We start from the raw sequence: 19,351 nt of genomic DNA on the forward strand, positions 1-19,351 counted from the left end.
ATGCATGGTGAAGTAAATAAAAAAAAATGCTCCTATGCATCCCAATTTTGATGATTTATTCACCCTAATTTTTGTAGCTCCAGCCCCTCAAAAGGTCCAGCGTGACAAATGTGATCGAACTAAAGTAAAAAACCTGTAGCACGTGTTCAGTTTGATTCTGTGCTGGAGTTAAAAAAATGTAGAGGTAAAAGTATCGATAGTTCTGTGCTAGTGCGTAAATGTGTTCAGATTGAAGAAAAACTGAAATAACTAGGGGTAGTATATCTTTTTTCATCACGGTGCAGCATATCTGATTCGGGCCCGGAGGTTCAGAACCACACGAGACAACGCGAGGCAGAGTAACAACCAGCCTTAAGTTTGCAACTTTTACCAAGTAACAACCAGCCTTAAGTTTGCAACTTTTACCAAGTAACAATCAGTCAATGGATCACACCCCAGATACTCTCATCAGAAATGTCACGTGCCTATGTGGCCGATTCCGCAAAGACAGCGATCGACCATTTCCTCGATGTATCTAGAGCTATGTGATCTATCACTAAGTATCCGTAATGCCCGTCAACCCCATAGGGGGGTTGATTTAGTGCGCAGCATTACCAGCTTATCTCTGTTGCCCTGCTGCGTTCCTCCGGACCCGAAAGGGGTACCGGCGGCGGGAACCGTTTACATTAGAGGGGCCGATCGGTTCTGCCATAGCAGCTCCTTTGACAGTGGCAGGAGATATCTGTCGCTTACTGGAATTGCGGGTACCCCGTCGACTGGGGTCTGATGATTCGTGTGTCGGCCCCAACTTCTCCGTGGACGCCAGAATGGTGTCGCTCCGATTGCTTAGCTTAGATATGCCGCTTGTGTCCGATGAGGGCCTTTTGGTTGGAGATCCCGGGGCTTCATCTTCATCCGTGATGCTGTCTTCTATATCTGAAACCAGGGAACAGCAAAGATGGTAAGTTTCCAGGGGCTAACATATCCCTGTGAAGTCTTTCATTGCTTCACAGACAGTGCATGAAAAGCTACAAGGGAAAATAATACACTTCACTGAACTGGATTAACTAAATATCCCAGCTGTGCTCAGTCAACAAAGGAACTAGGACTATGATTCCAATTTTGGGGTTAATGTAGCCAATAACATGGCTGTTTAATAATTTGTTAATCGAATTTTAAGACAGCTTGCCCAAGGAAAAGGGGAAAGACCATAGGACGCATTTATCTGTTCCTCCCTCTGTAAACGCTCTTATATTATTTTACGGAGGGAGTACCTTTAACTTTCAAGTTTCAACAGTAATTCTCTTAATTTCTGTAATGCAACTTACCTCAAAAGCTGTCCCTGTGCTCCTTAAGTTCTCATGATTAGGTACTTCCTTGTTGTCTTAACAATCTAATGCTTTAGTGTGGCTTACTGTTTGTTACTTTCCCATTTATGCTCTTGACTCTAGAATTATGTAAAGCATTGAAAATCACCAGGCGCACATGAAACTTAATTTGACCGCAGTTTAAACTGCGGAATATAAGTTAGACCGTACCATATGAATTAGCCTACTATGCATGACAGCCATATATTTCCACAAAAGGTCAGCCGTACCAGATTTAGGATGAACCAGACGAGCAGCTTGCCAGGATTTCCCTTTTGCCTGACCATAAATAGATACACTGTAAGATGTCTACAAAAATAGACAATAAATTCAGTTTAAACTGTGGAATATAAGGTAGACCGTCAAAAAAAGTAGAATCCATTCGATTCCATGAACTAACCCACAAGGCCACAACTGGTCAAGGATCACCTCAACGCCCTACTACAAGCATTAATCAACAAAATGTATTCAGAAGCTAGAACCTAAGCATTAGAAACTTACAGCCGAAAGAGGTACAGTCCAACCTTTAATGATGGACCAATCAAGTGCAGGCCTCAGGTCCTTTTTCTTAGCAGGATGTTGCCCGCCTTCACCCATGGGAGGATCCAACAGCATTACCTGTAGAAAAATGTCAAGGACGAACATGTGAGTTATTGTCCCCAGTTAACCAGCATGAAAACATGGAGATTAAATGATACTCCCTACTAAAGTTGTACTAAGTGAGCGGCAATTAATACGGATCGGAGGGAGTAACACAATTTGGCCCACTTCATATTTTAATTATTGACCAGAGAATGGAAGTTCATTTGGTATCATATTATTTTGTGTCATCTTCACCAGCAAGAAAGTTGATTGTGTGTTTATCAGCCCCTAACACTATTGGACCGCCAGATAACAACCACACAAACTTAATTGAAGTATCCACAGGGCAGTAACATGAAACGTAGTGGTCCACGATAACAGCGAACAACGAGAGAGTTAATGACAAGCAGGAGCTAATTTATGACTAAAACAGCAAAATACTAGATGTTTACCTGAACCACATCTCTACTGTTCAACCTAATAATTTCCGCAGTCCAGTAACAATCTGAACACCGCCAGTCAACCTTGTCACCTACTTTCCAGGTATCACAAACACTCGCAACAAGCTCATTCTTTGGAAAGCGCACAGGAACTTGTCCCCCCCTATACCAATGAGGAAAGGCAGGACGCAACATTATTTCAGTACTCTCACTTGGTTTCCCTTCCCCGCATGCTGGGCTGAGTGGGTTCTTTTGAAAGACTCTGATCCATTCATTCTCTGCAAAAGGGCATGGACAGATGATATGAGGTGTACAGAAAACCAACAGTTATAATCTTGGTCAGGTTCGAGTGTTCCAAGATTTTCTGGTGTCTATAAGGGTAAAATTAATCACGGCAAGACATAATTGCACTACATGGCTACGACCACCAACTGTCCTGCCCCCACTCCCAGACAAGATAAACATTTGGGCAAGAAAGCACATGCTTTATTGGGTACTAGACAAATGTTAGTGCACTGATTGATCAATTGTCGGGTAAATTGGAATGCAAGGTATAGCCAGATGTTTTCATGTATTACTAGCTCTGCTGATTCGAATACAGGCTTTGCAACTTCCTGTTCAAACATCAAACCAAACTCATCAATTATGATCTGTACAGCACAAACCATTTTGGGGGAGATATAAATAGAGAGATCACGTGGTTTTTCAAGCACTGCATGATCCATCTCATTAAAGGTAAATAGTGTTGGCCAAGCATCATACATGATCCATTAAAAGCTTGAGGCAATATTATAAGATTTGTAAAATACAGATGTTTCTTCATTATATTGTATGATTCCTGCTGAAGGGTACCACCTACAATAATGTTTAATCATCCAAGCAAACATGTGGCATATTTCTGGACTGATAAAAATTTAGACGAAAGATAACTATATCATATATATAGAGAGAAAACGTATATAATTAGCAGGTCTACTTTCAAAAATTGGGCGCATGCCGTAAAATATACCAGCTGCCTCCAGGGCCCCAGTGGTGTACAAGAGGATAATTCCAAATACAAATTATGTCCACAAAACAAAAACAAGGTGCTTGCACCAATATCCTTAAGCTAAAAGTTCAAAAAATGAGTTTTCAAATTGATTATTGCACATGGTCCCTTCACGATCCCTTCAAGCAAAAGGTTATGTGGAAACGAAAAAAACAGAGCTTCTGTAAAAATATGCTTGCCTTCTTCAGTATAGTCAATATACTCCAAGTAATACTCAAGGTGCCCAGATTCTGTGACACGCATATCAATAATCTGAAAAAGAATTAATACAATATGTGTTAGTAAAGCCCTATACCCCACCATGGAATGAATAAGGAGAAAAGTGTTATGTTTGTAATCCAAGAGATCATGGTCAAACGATGAGAGTCTACATTATTTTTATTTAAAAGTAGTACCATACTAGCATGATATATTGGAAAGAAAAAGCTTCATCATCAATGTTTGTAATATGTATTTCAGCACACATCGGTTTCAAGATCTTAAGGGTTTCAGCTCTAGCCTACCCCAACTTGTTTGGGACTAAAGGCTTTGTTGTTGTTGATAGACTTCAGGGCTATAATAGCAAAGCCTAGATGTGTAGCATAGCTTTATAAACAACTCCCTCCGTGCTTGAAAAGGCGTATAAATTTTGTCTGAAGTCAAATGGTGCAAAGTTTAACAGAGTTTGTAGGAAAAACTATATAAATTTAGCCTGTTTGTCTTCAGACTAATTTATACGCCTTCTTTTCAAGCATGGAGGGAGTAATGACAAGAGTTCAACTCTCACCAACTAATCATTGGTGGGTTGTTTGTGTGGATTTCATTATGATATTCTGGTATTTAAATGGGTGACCTTATGGGTTGTGAGCTCTAAGAAGTTCAGTTTGTAACAAAAATGAAGGTTAACACGTTAGGCTAGAGGAGGGCCGAAGATAAGAGTAATGCTACAGGGGCTTGGTCAGGACCTAATATAAGCATAACCGGGGGCTAAAATATGTGCAGGGGGCCAAGTGGCCAGCTCAAGTTTGGAACATGCCACATTGGGTCATGCACACGACCCAATGAAATAAAGAAGTTCAATAGTCAAACAAATCCTAGAAAAAAGAAGCCTAAGAAGGATAAAGAAGTTGAGACCCCTAGAGAGTCAAGGTCAAAGGTCCACCATAGACCTTGATCTAGGTCCATAATCAATGGTATATAATAAAGTTGTTCCCTCCCACTAAGGGAGGTGATGGTCTTCAAGCAACAAGGCTCTAGGCTTATATGAACCCTTGGGTCATTTATGATTTATTACCTAGTCTCTTCTACCTAGTTTGTTCAAGAGTTTCTATAAAGAACATAAAATAGTTGCCCGAAGCATGCATTAATGATATCCTAAGCCCCAATATTGACCCTCTCAACCAAACGTTGTTTGGATCCAATCTTACGGCAAGTGGATTTGTATAGAAATTCAGGTGTCACTATTTCTGTCCATGTACAACGACCTTTTTTGAGGCTAGAATACACCCTAGTTGCTTCACAAGTTCACTACAAGGACAAACAAACAGAGATATTCTGCTAGTTCACTACAAGGACAAACAAACATACAGAAATTGATGGGTATACCAGAAGTGCAAAGAAAATGTGGGTCACATGTACTCTGCTAGCACTATGGAAATACATTCTCTTTTAAATATTTAGGTTGTACTTATCTATAAATTTTTAGTAAGGAAAATATATAACAGTAAAAATTAGTGGCCAAAATCTGGCAGGCAATTTCACTAGGTAGTACTTGTGCACTTGTTTGGTACTTGTGCACTTGCTTGTTACTAAGAAAGCTCTTGTCAAGACAACAGAGCATAAGGGGTCGTCAACAATTAATGCACCACCGATTTTACGATGTACATGGAGTCAATGGAAGCTTTAAAGACGCAAAAAGAACATGCTGAGTAGCTGTTTGCTTCCTAAATCACTAAATTCAAATAAAAAAACATTAAATGTCCTACCTTGGAGCGGAACCATGCACCTGTGTAACCCTTAACAAAAGACTTTGACTCGGCAAGATCTCCAACTTTGAATGGGAGAATTAGATCCATATCCAGCCAATCTAAAGGCAGTACTAACAGAAGAAACAATGGGTGTTAGCACAATGTTGGACTTATAGTACTTCCTCCATTACAATAGTTCACATCACACCATGTGTGCATATAATAAAGCGCTAGTTCTAGGAAAAACTAATATACCATGCGTAACACTAGTAAATGCCATATATAGAATGGAAACACCAAAACAATCACAAGCATGAGTTTGTAGTATTTGAAGAAAAGTCATCAAAGGCCACACACAATTATAGTGAAACACCCAAGACCATGTACAACTATAGTGAAACAAACAACAGAAAAAATGGCGAGGCAATACGATGAAATAACAAAATATATGAAACATCAATGTACAGAGCATCATCAAAACAAGCGCAACCACTAAAGATCACACGCCCTTATTTTTGTTTTAAATTCTTGTTACTCTTGGCCTATTTATTGTACACTCCAATGTACTCCCTCTGTAAACTAATATAAGAGCGTTTAGATTACTAAACTAGTTATCTAAACGCTCTAACTAGTTATCTAAACGCTCTTATATTAGTTTACGGAGGGAGTAGAGAGCATCGTCAAAACAAGCGCAACTACTGATGGGCTGACTCCTAGGCTGCTGGTACACTCCAAGGGCATGGCTGTCAAATATTATCATATTTATTTTGATTAAAAGTGGATCATCTGCCTTTTCAGTATTACACACTCATGATGTATCTCACGAGAGTATATCACATGCCATTGTGAAAAGAAGTGACATCGGGGTATTGATAAATAGACTTATACAGTAACAAAAATATAAAAGATGAACCAGAATAACAATGATAAAATCCATAGGAGCAAAGTAATTAGACCAACAATACATTCAATCATCACAACCTCCAAATGTTACAAATATTTTGGCTCTCACAACCATTTCAATCAATTAACTTGAATTCTTGCTTATACAAAATAATAATGCTAATAACCTAGCCTCTTGTCATCTCAAATGGTCTAACTACTTCTACTCCCTACATCCATATATATATATAGGGCCTAATACGGTTTTTGGGATAGCCTTTGACTACTCGTAAGATCTATAATATATGAGATGTATAATGTGAAAATTATGTCATTAGAAACTCCTCCCATGTACGAATTTGACGGTATGCTTTGTGTAACTCGCATGCCATATATTATTGCTCTAACATGTGGTCAAAGTTAACCTCAAAAAACGCATCAAGCCCTATATATATGGATAGAGGGGGTAGCTTGGATTGGTTGGTTTACTTGTGTTCTCTCTAATCACAACGTGACTTTGTATAGTATATCACCCCACGTCCAAAAGGTTTAGTTTCATATAAGAACACTTTGCTCACACATATTAGCAATCTATCTTGACAACTTCATCTTAGCTTAGAATGGGTCAAAGTCATTGTATACTTATAAGAACCCCCACCAAGTTGGTTCCACTAATTTCTATGCCACTTTTGGGAGCGTCCTCACTATATAGGCTGAGCTGAACTGTTGTGCAGTTTGATACCATATGCATATTTGTAAAGCATTTCCATCAAGTAAAAGATAGTACCAAACAACAGAAATACCATCACGCAAAACTTAATCGGTCAGGAGTCCCTCTAACTAACCTAGTAAATACTGGAATAAGATGGTAACTAGGTGAAATGAACTAAGCTACTAACTAGCTGGCTATAACTTATCTATAAGCAAACGACTAACCTGACAAATAGAGGCCAAAAAATTCATAAAAAATACTAGCATGGATCAATGCCAAGGGGTTTAGGCTTACTAGAAGCAAGACCGAGTATATGAGGTGTGACTTTAGGGTTTAGACCGAGAAGTTAGTTTATAGGGACATATAATGCCTAGGAGATACTTGGGATCAATGCTACAAAGCAATGGTGGTATCAATGAGAATGTTAGCCACAAAATCAAAGCGAGATAACAATTAGACATGTGATACCATATAGAGCAACATGTTAGCCTATTAAGAGACAACACACCCAACAATGGGTATCACTAAGATGCGTATGCTAACGTGAATGTATGGGCATGCAATCAAGGACTGAATTAGGAATGAGGGTATATGTGAATGCTAAGGTGGATCTATGGGCTTGCAATCAAAGACTGAATTAGGAATGGGGGAATATGCGATAAGGTAGGGGTGACACTGATTGAAAAGAAGCTTGTCCAACATCGACTAATGTGGTTTGGACATATCGAACGAAGGCCTGCAGAAGCACCAATGAACAGTAGTTATTCTAAAGAGCAGCAAAAATACTAGGGGGTATGAGGTGACCGAAGTTGACAGGGGAGGAGGCGGTACAAAGAGAGGATTCGAATGTAACCTAGGATTTGACTCTTAACAAGATCGCATGGAAATCATGGTGACAACTGTACTATATCAACAATTACGATCGGACATAAGGGCAACTACGAATAATAATGTATTTTTTGCTATTTTTAGTTGAATAAGAAATAATTTTTTTGAAGTCGATGCTAAGATCCATCAAAGGTCTAAACACACATTTGTACAAGCACAAAGCAATTAAAAAATTCATCAAATGACTATAGACAAAACAAATTGGACAATCTCACAAGGACAAGCACAACTATTTTCATATATCATACTCCCTCCGTTCCTTTATATAAGATGTATTACTTTCGACATGGTGAACAAGGCACATGATTATGGACATGTTAGGACGAAATTACCCTTAGCAAATGTGTGGTTTGTGGCAAGTAAATCAATTAGTCCAAGAAAGTATGAGATACATGCTTTCCTTCTTTTGCTACAAGGAGAGATACAAACAATCGAGAAAGATATTTTCCATTTTATGGAAGGCTAAAAAGGGAATTACGAGAAATTAGAATAAATGCATCTTACATTGTGTAATTTTTGCAAAAAACAAATACACCTTAATATAAAGGAATGAAGGAAGTATAATGTAAGATTTATTAATTTTGAGTGTAACTTTGAACACAAATTAAATAACAAATACTACATCCGGTCCAAAATATAAGATGCACCAATTTTCAAAAATTTGGATTAGCTTGCATCTATATCAATATGAAAAGATTCAAAAAGACAGATCAAACTAATCCCGGCCATCAAACCATGTCAATTTTACTATCTAGATTGCTTAAATGGCACACGCTCAACATGTTTAGCGTAAAATTAATATCATACCAAATATGAATATATGAGCAGTAATCACATAACTAACATGCTTAATATCCAAGCTAATATGAGCGTGCAATGAAAATTCCTTCGTTTCAAAATAAATGTCATGAATTTCGTTCAAATTTGAACTAAGAGCACGACACTCATTTTGGTACGGAAGGAGTACTAAATATCAACATATAAATTTACTAGTTTCAATAATGAGAGTATGATACTTCGAGTATATCTTATACCAACGCGTTTTCTAATAAACCGGCGCTGTTTTTTCTTTTTTCTTTTTGCCCTAAGTGATAAATCTGAAGACATCACAAAATACACACATGCAATTTTGTCTTAACCAAGCTTAAGCCAAAAAAATATGTTGAAACAAGGTTACGCAATATTAGGTTTATCAAGAATCACGAAGGAATCAAAAATCACTTAATAAAATATATCTATACCAATATAAAAAGACCCAAAGGGGCAAATCCAACTGATGTCGGCCATCAAATTAAGTCAATCCAACGACCTAGACTGATTCAATGACGAGCGTTCAACGTGCAATTAAGATCATACCAAATATTACATTAATCACAGAATTAACACACAAATAATAGCATACCTAATATCCGCGTGCAATTAATATATTGCCTAAATATTAACATGCAACGCATACAATTAATATATTGTCAAAATATTGCGCATTTCTAGTAATCTCGAAACATGAGAAACCGATCTAAATCCAAACAACTCATTATAAGAAATAAAAAAAAAGAAGTACAAGAATAATATTAAGAAGAAAGCAAAAATTGTCAAATCTTGTAAAGAAAAACCATGAGCCTAACAAGCCAATCAACACCAATACTTTTTCTTCAGCCATAAAGAAAAAGAAAACCGTTTGAACCCCAGATCTACACGAAAAGGGATTGTTGAAACTTTTGGCACGGCCAGTACGGACATGAGGACTAATCAAAGACCAAAGAGCACAAAAAGATGGGGGAAACACGCAAACAGAACGCAAGATGGGGGGCGCTGGGATGGGGGAGGGGGCGCACCTGCCGCGCCACAGAGCCGGCAGGCCTACTACTCCCCGCCGCCACCGCCCGCTCCAGAATCGGGATTAGGGAAGGTAGCGTCGTCGTCCTTCTACGGCGGCGGCAGGGCGCAGCGCTGCGTGCCCGCCGCTATGGGGGCATTTATTGAGGAGTTGTTAGCGCATTATTGGGAAGCAGATAGATACGCCGGATTCTTGCCTTCTTTTAACGCGCATTATGCGACAGCGTTCATGGGAGATGGAAGCATCGCGCTGCTTATGTAACGCCGTCGGTTGGAGTTCAAGGCCGCGCACGGGAGAAAGGGGCCCGTTTTGTTCGGCTCCAAACCGATCCGGCGTGGCCCAGTACGAGATTGTTGCTATGGCTCTCTCAGGGGCATTTCCTAAACGGCGCCCGTAGCGCCCGTTACAGGCTTAACCGTACGGGGCGCACACCCCCTTTCTCCGCGCTGGGCCGGCCCACGTTACTTTCTTTTTCCTGTTGAAAGAAACAAAAACACAGCGAGTACGGTGTATCGAACAAACGATCTCCTGGCTCAACGTTCGTTGACACAACCAACCAACCAACCGACTTCACATGTGTACTTTTAGCGTTTCTCTTCTTATAATCTTTTTTGTTTTCTGGAATGCTTTTGTTTGGTTTTTTTTCTTCTTTTTTTTGGAATGGTTTTTTTGCTAAACTTTTTATAAATACATGATTTTCCTTCTCAAATTCGTGAACGTTTTTTGAATCCGATGAACTTTTTAAAAGTTTAATGAAATTTTTCAAATTTGATGAACTTTTTACAACTTTGATGAACTTTTTTCCAAAATCAGTGAACTTTTTTTAAAAATTGTGAACTTTTTTTAAAATCGATGAACTTTTTTTTCAAAATCTATGAACTATTTTCACATTTGTTACCTTTTTGAAAATCGATGAACCTTTTACAACTTTGATGAACTTTTTTCAAAACCGATGAACTTTTTCAAATTCAATGAACTTTTTTTCCAAAATCAGTGAACTTTTTTTAAAAATTGTGAACTTTTTTTAAATCGATGAACTTTTTACAAAGTCAGTGAACATTTTTTCAAAATCTATGAACTATTTTCAAATTTGTGAACCTTTTTGAAAATCAATGAACTCTTTTTCATTTTTTATGAACTTTTTGAATGCATGAACTTTTTTCTATTTCGTGATGTTTTCTGAAATCTGTGGACATTCAATTTTTAAAAAAAAAATCAAAAGGAATCACATTTTTCTATATAGCGCGGATAGGGTTCAGTTCTTAAAAGTTTCGCGTTACTATCTTTCACGTGGGCATAGTTGGTCTAGTGGTTAGGCTAGCATGCACTACAGCTAGTTGGCTGGGCTCGAATCCTCCCAAGAGCGAGTTTCGGGTTGAATTTTTTGCGCCGTAAATATATTTTTGACAGTGCGCTGCGTGTTCATGGGCCGGCCCACTTATATGCGGCGGCGCCCGGATCCTCAACCGGCGCATAAAGCGCCCGTTAGGAGCTCCCTCTCTCAGGCCCTAGCGGGCAGCCTAAAAAACAAAAAGCCCCCCAGCGGGCCGAGCCAGCTGGTTTCCTACGCTTTGCTAAAATAGAAAAAGGGAGCCGCGGCATAAGACTACTGATCTCTTGCGTTTTATCAGACTAGTGATGGACCGTAGGATGGGATGCATGATAGCCATCGGATCTGGAACCCCCTCACGTGATGCAGTGGTGTGTTTATTGCTTCATTAAAATGTGCACCCCTTAATTATGTTGCATGCATGATTTTGTACTAATTAGGGCATCTCGAATGGTTGTAAGATGGTTGTTGGTAGACTTTGCCACATAGAATTTTTGATGATGTGTTATACAATAAATGATGAAAGAGAGAAAGGTTGTATGTACATGAACCAACACCCTTGCACAAGCTCCAATGTACAATGAGAAAGCACCTTATTTATTATCCCAAATTCTATTGGGCAAACTAGATACAACCTATTGAAGTTGTTGTATGTTAAGATGTTGGTTGATGACATGGCATATTTTACCAACAAGCTAACATACAAACTATTGGAGATGCCCTTACGATCCATTTATTCCCTAACAACTACTCCTATAAATCATGGCATATCAAATTGATTAGGCGCCTTGCTATGTGTTTTCAACTTTCCATGCATGCGATTTGCTTCCATATTTGTCTCATACACATGATCTTTGTTTTTTCTGCCGGCCTCGGAAATTGCTTGCTTCCATGGAAAATAGAGATTGCTTCCGCGTGGTTAGAATTAGTTTGCCAATGTAGATGCCTTCCATCGGGATAAGAATTTGTTTGCTTCGGCCAGCCGAAATATTTGCTTCCACAACAACTGACGATCGCTTTGATCTAGTTCGATCGTATTTGCGCCCAGTGTACACAAACAAAAACATGAAGGCGTCGCCAGGAGCGACATGAACCCGTGGGTGAAGCATAAGAAAACTACCAAGCACATTATGTTTCCATCGATAAGAGAATTTTCCTCCGAAGTGAATAAATTGTGCTTCAATTTAATAGATTTTTTATCACAAATTTAGTGGGAAACAAGTGCTACAAAACTAGATCATGATATTGTTTCCATCAACAAGATTGTTGCTTCCAACGTGATACAAATTTATTTCCATCAGAAACATAATTATTACCATTTTTAGTGAAAAAATGGAATTAGTTTCATCACGATTATGCATATGTTTCAACCGAGTTGGTAATATGCATTTGAAGAAAAAAAACATTTGCTCCACTATAAGAATAATTTGCTTCCATATAATCATAAAAACTATATGTGGTACAATCCGTAATCACAAATATTATGAAACATGCTTCCAACTTGCTTCCTCTTTGCTTATGTAAACCTTGATGTTGTGGCCATGTCACCTCCAACACATGCTTCCAACTTGCTACCTATTTGCTTGTGTGAAGCTATGTACTTGACGATATGCAGCTATCTGGCTTGCTATTTCCACGTGTTAGGAAGCAAGCGGCACTAGCGTCTCGAGAAAGGTTCTCCTCAATCCTCATGCCAGAGGTAACCACAAGGACTTCATGCCCCAAATTACCGTTGTCGACTTTGGCTGCTTACCGTTGTGACTTGTACGCATGCTGAAGGAAATATGCCCTGGAGGCAATAATAAAGTTGTTATTTATATTTCCTTATATCATGATAAATATTTATTATTCACGCTAGAATTGTATTAACCGGAAACTTAGTACATGTGTGAATACATAGACAAACAGAGTGTCACTAGTATGTCTCTACTTAACTAGCTCGTTAATCAAAGATGGTTAAGTTTCCTAACCATAGACATGAGTTGTCATTTGATCAACGGGATCACATCATTAGAGAATGATGTGATTGACTTGACTCGTTCCATTAGCTTAGCACTTGATCGTTTAGTTTGTTGCTATTGCTTCCTTCATAACATATACATGTTCCTATGACTATGAGATTATGCAACTCCCGAATACCGGAGGAACACTTTGTGTGCTATCAGACGTCACAACGTAACTGGGTGATTATAAAGATGCTCTATAGGTGTCTCCGATGGTGTTTGTTGAGTTGGCATAGATCGAGATTAGGATTTGTCACTCCGATTGTCGGAGAGGTATCTCTGGGCCCTCTCGGTAATGCACATCAGTATAAGCCTTGCAAGCAATGTGACTAATGAGTTAGTTACGGGATGATGTATTACAGAACGAGTAAAGAGACTTGCCGGTAACGAGATTGAACTAGGTATTGAGATACCGACGATCGAATCTCGGGCAAGTAACATACCGATGACAAAGGGAACAACGTATGTTGTTATGCGGTTTGACCGATAAAAATCTTCGTAGAATATGTGGGAGCCAATATGAACATCCAGGTTTCGCTATTGGTTATTGACCGGAGACGTTTCTCGGTCATGTCTACATAGTTCTCGAACCCGTAGGGTCCGCACGCTTAACGTTCGGTGATGATCGGTATTATGAGTTTATGTGTTTTGATGTACCGAATGTAGTTCGGAGTCCCAGATATGATCATGTACATGACGAGGAGTCTCGAAATGGTAGAGACATAAAGATCGATATATTGGATGACTATATTCGGACACCGGAAGTGTTCCGGGTGGTTTCGGGTAAAACCGGAGTGCCGGAGGGGTTACCGGAACCCCCGAGGGAATTAATGGGCCACCATGGGCCTTAGTGGAGAGAGAGGAGGGAGGCCAGGGTAGGCCGCCCCCCTTGGAGTCCGAATAGGACAAGGGAAGGGGGCGGCACCCCCTTTTCCTTCTCCCTCTCCTTCCTTCCCCCTCTTTCCCCCTTGTTGGAAACCTACTAGGAATAGGATTCCTAGTAGGAATCCTACTTGGGGGCGCGCCCCAGGGGCCGGCCGGCCTCCCCCTTGCTCCTTTATATACGGGGGCAGGTGGGCACCCTAGAACACACAAGTTGATTGCTTTTAGCCGTGTGCGGTGCCCCCCTCCACCATAATCCACCTCGGTCATATTGTTGCAGTGCTTAGGCGAAGCCCTGCGCTGATAACCCACAAGTATAGGGGGTCGCAACAGTTTTCGAGGGTAGAGTATTCAACCCAAATTTATTGATTTGACACAAGGGGAGCCAAAAAATATTCTCAAGTATTAGTAGTTCAGTTGTCAACTCAACCACACCTGGAAAATTTAATATCCGCATCAAAGTATTTAGTAGCAAAGTAGTATGGAAGTAGCGGTAACGGTGGCAAAAGTAACGGTAGCAGTTTTGTAGTAATCGTAACAGTGACAACGGAAAAGTAACTAAGCAAAGATCAATATGTGAAAAGCTCGTAGGCATTGGATCAGTGATGGATAATTATGTCGGATGCGATTCCTCATGCAACAGTTATAACATAGGGTGACACAGAACTAGCTCCAATTCATCAATGTAATGTAGGCATGTCTTCCGAATATAGTCATACGTGCTTATGGAAAAAAAACTTGCATGACATCTTTTGTCCTACCCTCCCGTGGCAGCGGGGTCCTATTGGAAACTAAGGGATATTAAGGCCTCCTTTTAATAGAGTACCGGACCAAAGCATTAACACTTAGTGAATACACGAACTCCTCAAACTAAGGTCATCACCGGGAGTGGTCCCGATTATTGTCACTTCGGGGTTACCGGATCATAACACATAGTAGGTGACTATTGACTTGCAAGATAGGATCAAGAACTCACATATATTCATGAAAACATAATAGGTTCAGATCTGAATTCATGGCACTCGGGCCCTAGTGACAAGCATTAAGCATAGCAAAGTCATAGCAACATCAATCTCAGAACATAGTGGATACCAGGGATCAAACCCTAACAAAACTAACTCGATTACATGATAAATCCCATCCAACCCATCACCGTCCAGCAAGCCTACGATGGAATTACTCACGCACGATGGTGAGCATCATGAAATTGGTGATGGAGGAAGGTTGATGATGACGACGGCGACGGATTCCCCTCTCTAGAGCCCTGAACGGACTCCAGATCAGCCCTCCTGAGAGAGATTAGGGCTTGGCGGCGGCTCCGTATCGTAAAACGCGATGAATCCTTCTCTCTGATTTTTTCTCCCCGAACTTGAATATATAGAGTTGGAGTTGAGGTTGGTAGAGCCTCAGGGGGCCCACGAGACAGGGGGCGCGCCCCAGGGGGGTGGGCGAGCCCTCCAACCTCGTGGATAGGGTGTGGACCCCCTGGTGTTGATTCTTTCGCTGGTATTTTTTATATATTCCAAAAATATTCTCCGTGAAGTTTCAGGTCATTCCGAGAACTTTTATTTCTGCACAAAATTAACACCATGGCAATTCTGCTGAAAACAGCGTCAGTCCGGGTTAGTTCCATTCAAATCATGCAAGTTAGAGTCCAAAACATGGGCAAAAGCGTTTGGAAAAGTAGATACGATGGAGACGTATCAACTCCCCCAAGCTTAAACCTTTGCTTGTCCTCAAGCAAGTCAGTTGACAAACTGAAAGTGATAAAGAAAAACTTTTACAAACTCGGTTTGCTCTTGTTGTTTTAAATATGTAAAGCCAGCATTCAAGTTTTCATCAAAGGTTATGAACTAACCATATTCACAATAACACTTAGGTCTCATGTTTACCCATATCAATGGCATAATCAACTAGCGAGCAATAATAATAAATCTCGGATAACAACAGTTTCTCAAAACAATCATAATATGATATAACAAGATGGTATCTCGCTAGCCCTTTCTAAGACCGCAAAACATAAATGCAGAGCACCTCTGAAGATCAATGACTGACTAGACATTGTAATTCATGGTAAAGGAGATCCAGTCACAGTCATACTCAATGTAAACTAATAGTAATTGATGCAAATGACAGCGGTGCTCTCCAACTGGTGCTTTTTAATAAGAGGATGATGACTCAACATAAAATTAAATAGATAGGCCCTTCGCAGAGGGAAGCAGGGATTTGTAGAGGTGCTAGAGCTCGATTTTTGAAATAGAGATAAATAATATTTTGAGCGGCATACTTTCATTGTCAACATAACAACCGAGAGATCTCGATATCTTCCATGCTACATACATTATAGGCGGTTCCCAAACAGAACGGTAAAGTTTATACTCCCCCACCACCAACAAGCATCAATCCATGGCTTGCCCGAAACAACGGGTGCCTCCAACTAACAACAGTCCTGGGGGAGTTTTTTTTGCAATTTTTTTGATTTGAGCATGGGACTGGGCATCCCAGTTACCGGCCATTTTCTCGTGAGTGAGGAGCGGAGTCCACTCCTCGTGAGAATAACCCACCTAGCATGGAAGATACAGACAACCCTAGTTGATACATGAGCTATTCAAGCATACAAAACAGAATTTCATTTGAAGGTTTAGAGTTTGGCACATACAAATTTACTTGGAACGGCAGGTAGATACCGCATATAGGAAGGTATGGTGGACTCATATGGAATAACTTTGGGGTTTATGGAAGTGGATGCACAAGCAATATTCCCGCTTACTACAAGTGAAGGCTAGAAAGAGACTGGAAAGCGACCAACTAGAGAGCGACAACAATCATGAACATGCATTAAAATTAATCAACACTGAGTGCGAGCATGAGTAGGATATAATTCACCATGAACATAAAAATCATGGATGCTATGTTGATTTTGTTTCAACTACATGCGTGAACATGTGCCAAGTCAAGCCACTCGAACCGTTCAAAGGAGGATACCACCTTATCATACCACATCACAACCATTTTAATAGCATGTTGGCACGCAAGGTAAACCATTATAAACTCGTAGCTAATTAAGCATGGCATGAGCAACTATAATCTCTAATTGTCATTGCAAACATGTTTCATTCATAATAGGCTGAATTAGGAATGATGAACTAATCATATTTACAAAAAGAAGATAGGTCGAGTTCATACCAGCTTCTCTCATCTCAATCAGTCCATCATATATCGTCATTATTGCCTTTCACTTGCACGACCGAACGGTGTGGATAATAATAATAGTGCACGTGCATTGGACTAAGCTGGAATCTGCAGGCATTTAATACAAGGGAGAAGACAAGGTAATATGGGCTCTTGGTTAAATCAACAATAACGCATATTAGAGCCACTTCAACATTTTCATCATGGTCTTCTCCTCTCGACCCCCAAAGAAAAGAAAGGAAGTAAAACTATTTACACGGGAAGGCTCCCAACAAGCAAAAGAAGAACGAGAAATCTTTTTGGGTTTTCTTTTAATTACTACTACAGGCATGGAAAGTAAACTAGCTAAAAGCTACAACTTTTTTTTTGTTTTTCTTAAGGTTTCTCAAACACACAAGAAGAAGGCTTAGAAAAGAAAATAAACTAGCATGGATAGTACAATGAAAAAGTATGAGCACCGACAACTAGCATGAGTGTGTGAACATGAATGTAATGTCAGTGAGAAATACGTACTCCCCCAAGCTTAGGCTTTTGGCCTAAGTTGGTCTATGGCCACGGCTGGCCTGGCGGATATCCAAAGCTGTAACTGGGGTCGTACTGAGATGCAGCAGCTACTGCCTCACGAGCTGCAGCTTGGAGGCGAGCTGCCTCCGTTCTCCTCTCGTACTCGTTCGCCTCCTCCCCGGTTATAACATATCTCCTTTTTGTATGAAAATCAAAGAAAGTAGGAGCAGGGAGAGCAATATGGACAGCGTGGCGTCTGTCGAAGATTAGTCGATACTGGAGGGGCATCCTCTCAATAAACTGATGGCGACCCATAGCATTAAAATCTAGATAAGCGGGAGGTAACTCCATATCATTTTCATGTATGGGTACATCAAGATAATTAGCTAAATGAGTTGCATAAATTCCATCAAACAAATCTCCACTTATACTGTTATGATGCAACCTTCGTGCAACAATAGCCCCCAAGTTATATTGTTTATCTCCTAATACCGCACTCTTGAGGACACTAAGATCTGGAACGCACATGTGACAGGCCTCATCTTTACCGTTAATGCATCTACCTATAAAGAGAGCCAAATAATGTATGGCAGAAAAATGAATGCTCCCTATGGTAGCTTGTGTGATTTCTCTAGATTCCCCGACAGTTATACTAGCAAGAAAGTCTTTATATTCAGATTTGCGAGGTTCACTAACATTACCCCACTGCAGGAGCTTACAAGCAGTATTAAAGTCTTCTAGGTCCATGGTATAAGATTTATCATAAAGATCAAATAGAACATTGTGAGACTTGCGTGATGATGTAAATTTAAACCTTCTCACAAAGGAATCAGTTAGGTAATAGTATTGGGGGAACTTATCTGACACGAAGCCCTCAAGTTCAGCATTACGCACATACGCGTCAAATTCCTCCTTAATGCCTGCTTGGACCATAAAATCTTCTAACGGCCATTCACAAGGCCGTACTTGAGCTTCTCTTGGTAGTTCATTGTCCGGCTCACGTATCGCAAGCCTGGGTCCTTGCTTCTTTGAGGAACCACCTTGGTACATTTTCCTAAACATATTCCTTCCTCTGAAATTTTTAGTGACTCAAAATAAAAGTGAACCAAACTCAACAAGATTGATAGCAACTACTCCCACAAGTGCCTAGAGACTATATCATGCATTGGAACTACTTGGGACCATATAAATTTGACATGCAAGCTCAAGAACAGGGTCACCTAAGCAGCAAAAATTTGCAATAAATAAAGCACTAGAACAAAAACTAATAGGACCATTGGAGGAGTCACATACCGAAGAACAATTCCCCAAAGCAGTTTTGTGAATGAAGCTTTGAGAAAGGAGATCGAAAATGGCAGCAAGATGAGCTAGAACATGAGTTTGAGTTGTGGGGGGGTTTTTTCTGGAGGAAGACGAAGTGTGTGGGTGCAGGAATAAGTGAAGGGGGCCACGTGGGGCCCAGGAGGCAGGGGCGCGCCCTGCACCCTCGTGGCCAGGTGGTTGCCCCCTCTGGTGTGTTCTTAGTGCCAGATATTCTTAAATATTCTACAAAAAATCATATTTCAATTTCAGGACATTTGGAGAACTTTTATTTTCGGGGTATATTTTTATTGCAAGGATAATTCAGAAAACAGACAAAAAAAATACTATTTTTGCTTTATTTAATCTAAATAACAGAAAGTAACAGAAGGGTACAGAGAGTTGTGCTTTCTAACTTCATCCATCTCATGCTCATCAAAAGGAATCCACTAACAAGGTT

The 19,351-nt window shown here is 40.0% G+C and overlaps 1 protein-coding gene across 2 annotated transcripts; it reads right to left on the bottom strand.

Annotated features, from left to right (window-relative positions):
- Positions 1–364: 364 nt before the first annotated feature.
- Positions 365–9,918, bottom strand: LOC123180368 (uncharacterized). 2 transcript variants are annotated; one of them, XM_044592414.1, is made up of 7 exons: positions 9,680–9,918; positions 5,381–5,493; positions 3,596–3,668; positions 2,381–2,646; positions 1,848–1,964; positions 1,577–1,625; positions 365–915 (listed from the first exon to the last, which is right to left on the bottom strand). In XM_044592414.1, the coding sequence occupies exons 2-7, from the start codon at positions 5,468–5,470 to the stop codon at positions 599–601; spliced, it is 912 nt and encodes a 303-aa protein (XP_044448349.1). In that variant the 5' UTR covers positions 5,471–5,493; positions 9,680–9,918; the 3' UTR covers positions 365–598. The 2 variants fall into 2 exon arrangements, with proteins under 2 accessions (XP_044448349.1, XP_044448351.1); XM_044592416.1 differs by having other exon boundaries at positions 5,381–5,481; positions 9,680–9,917.
- Between the last annotated feature and the right edge of the window lie 9,433 nt (positions 9,919–19,351).

This window comes from Triticum aestivum, chromosome 1D, assembly GCF_018294505.1.
Source record: "Triticum aestivum cultivar Chinese Spring chromosome 1D, IWGSC CS RefSeq v2.1, whole genome shotgun sequence".
Taxonomy (NCBI): domain Eukaryota; kingdom Viridiplantae; phylum Streptophyta; class Magnoliopsida; order Poales; family Poaceae; genus Triticum; species Triticum aestivum.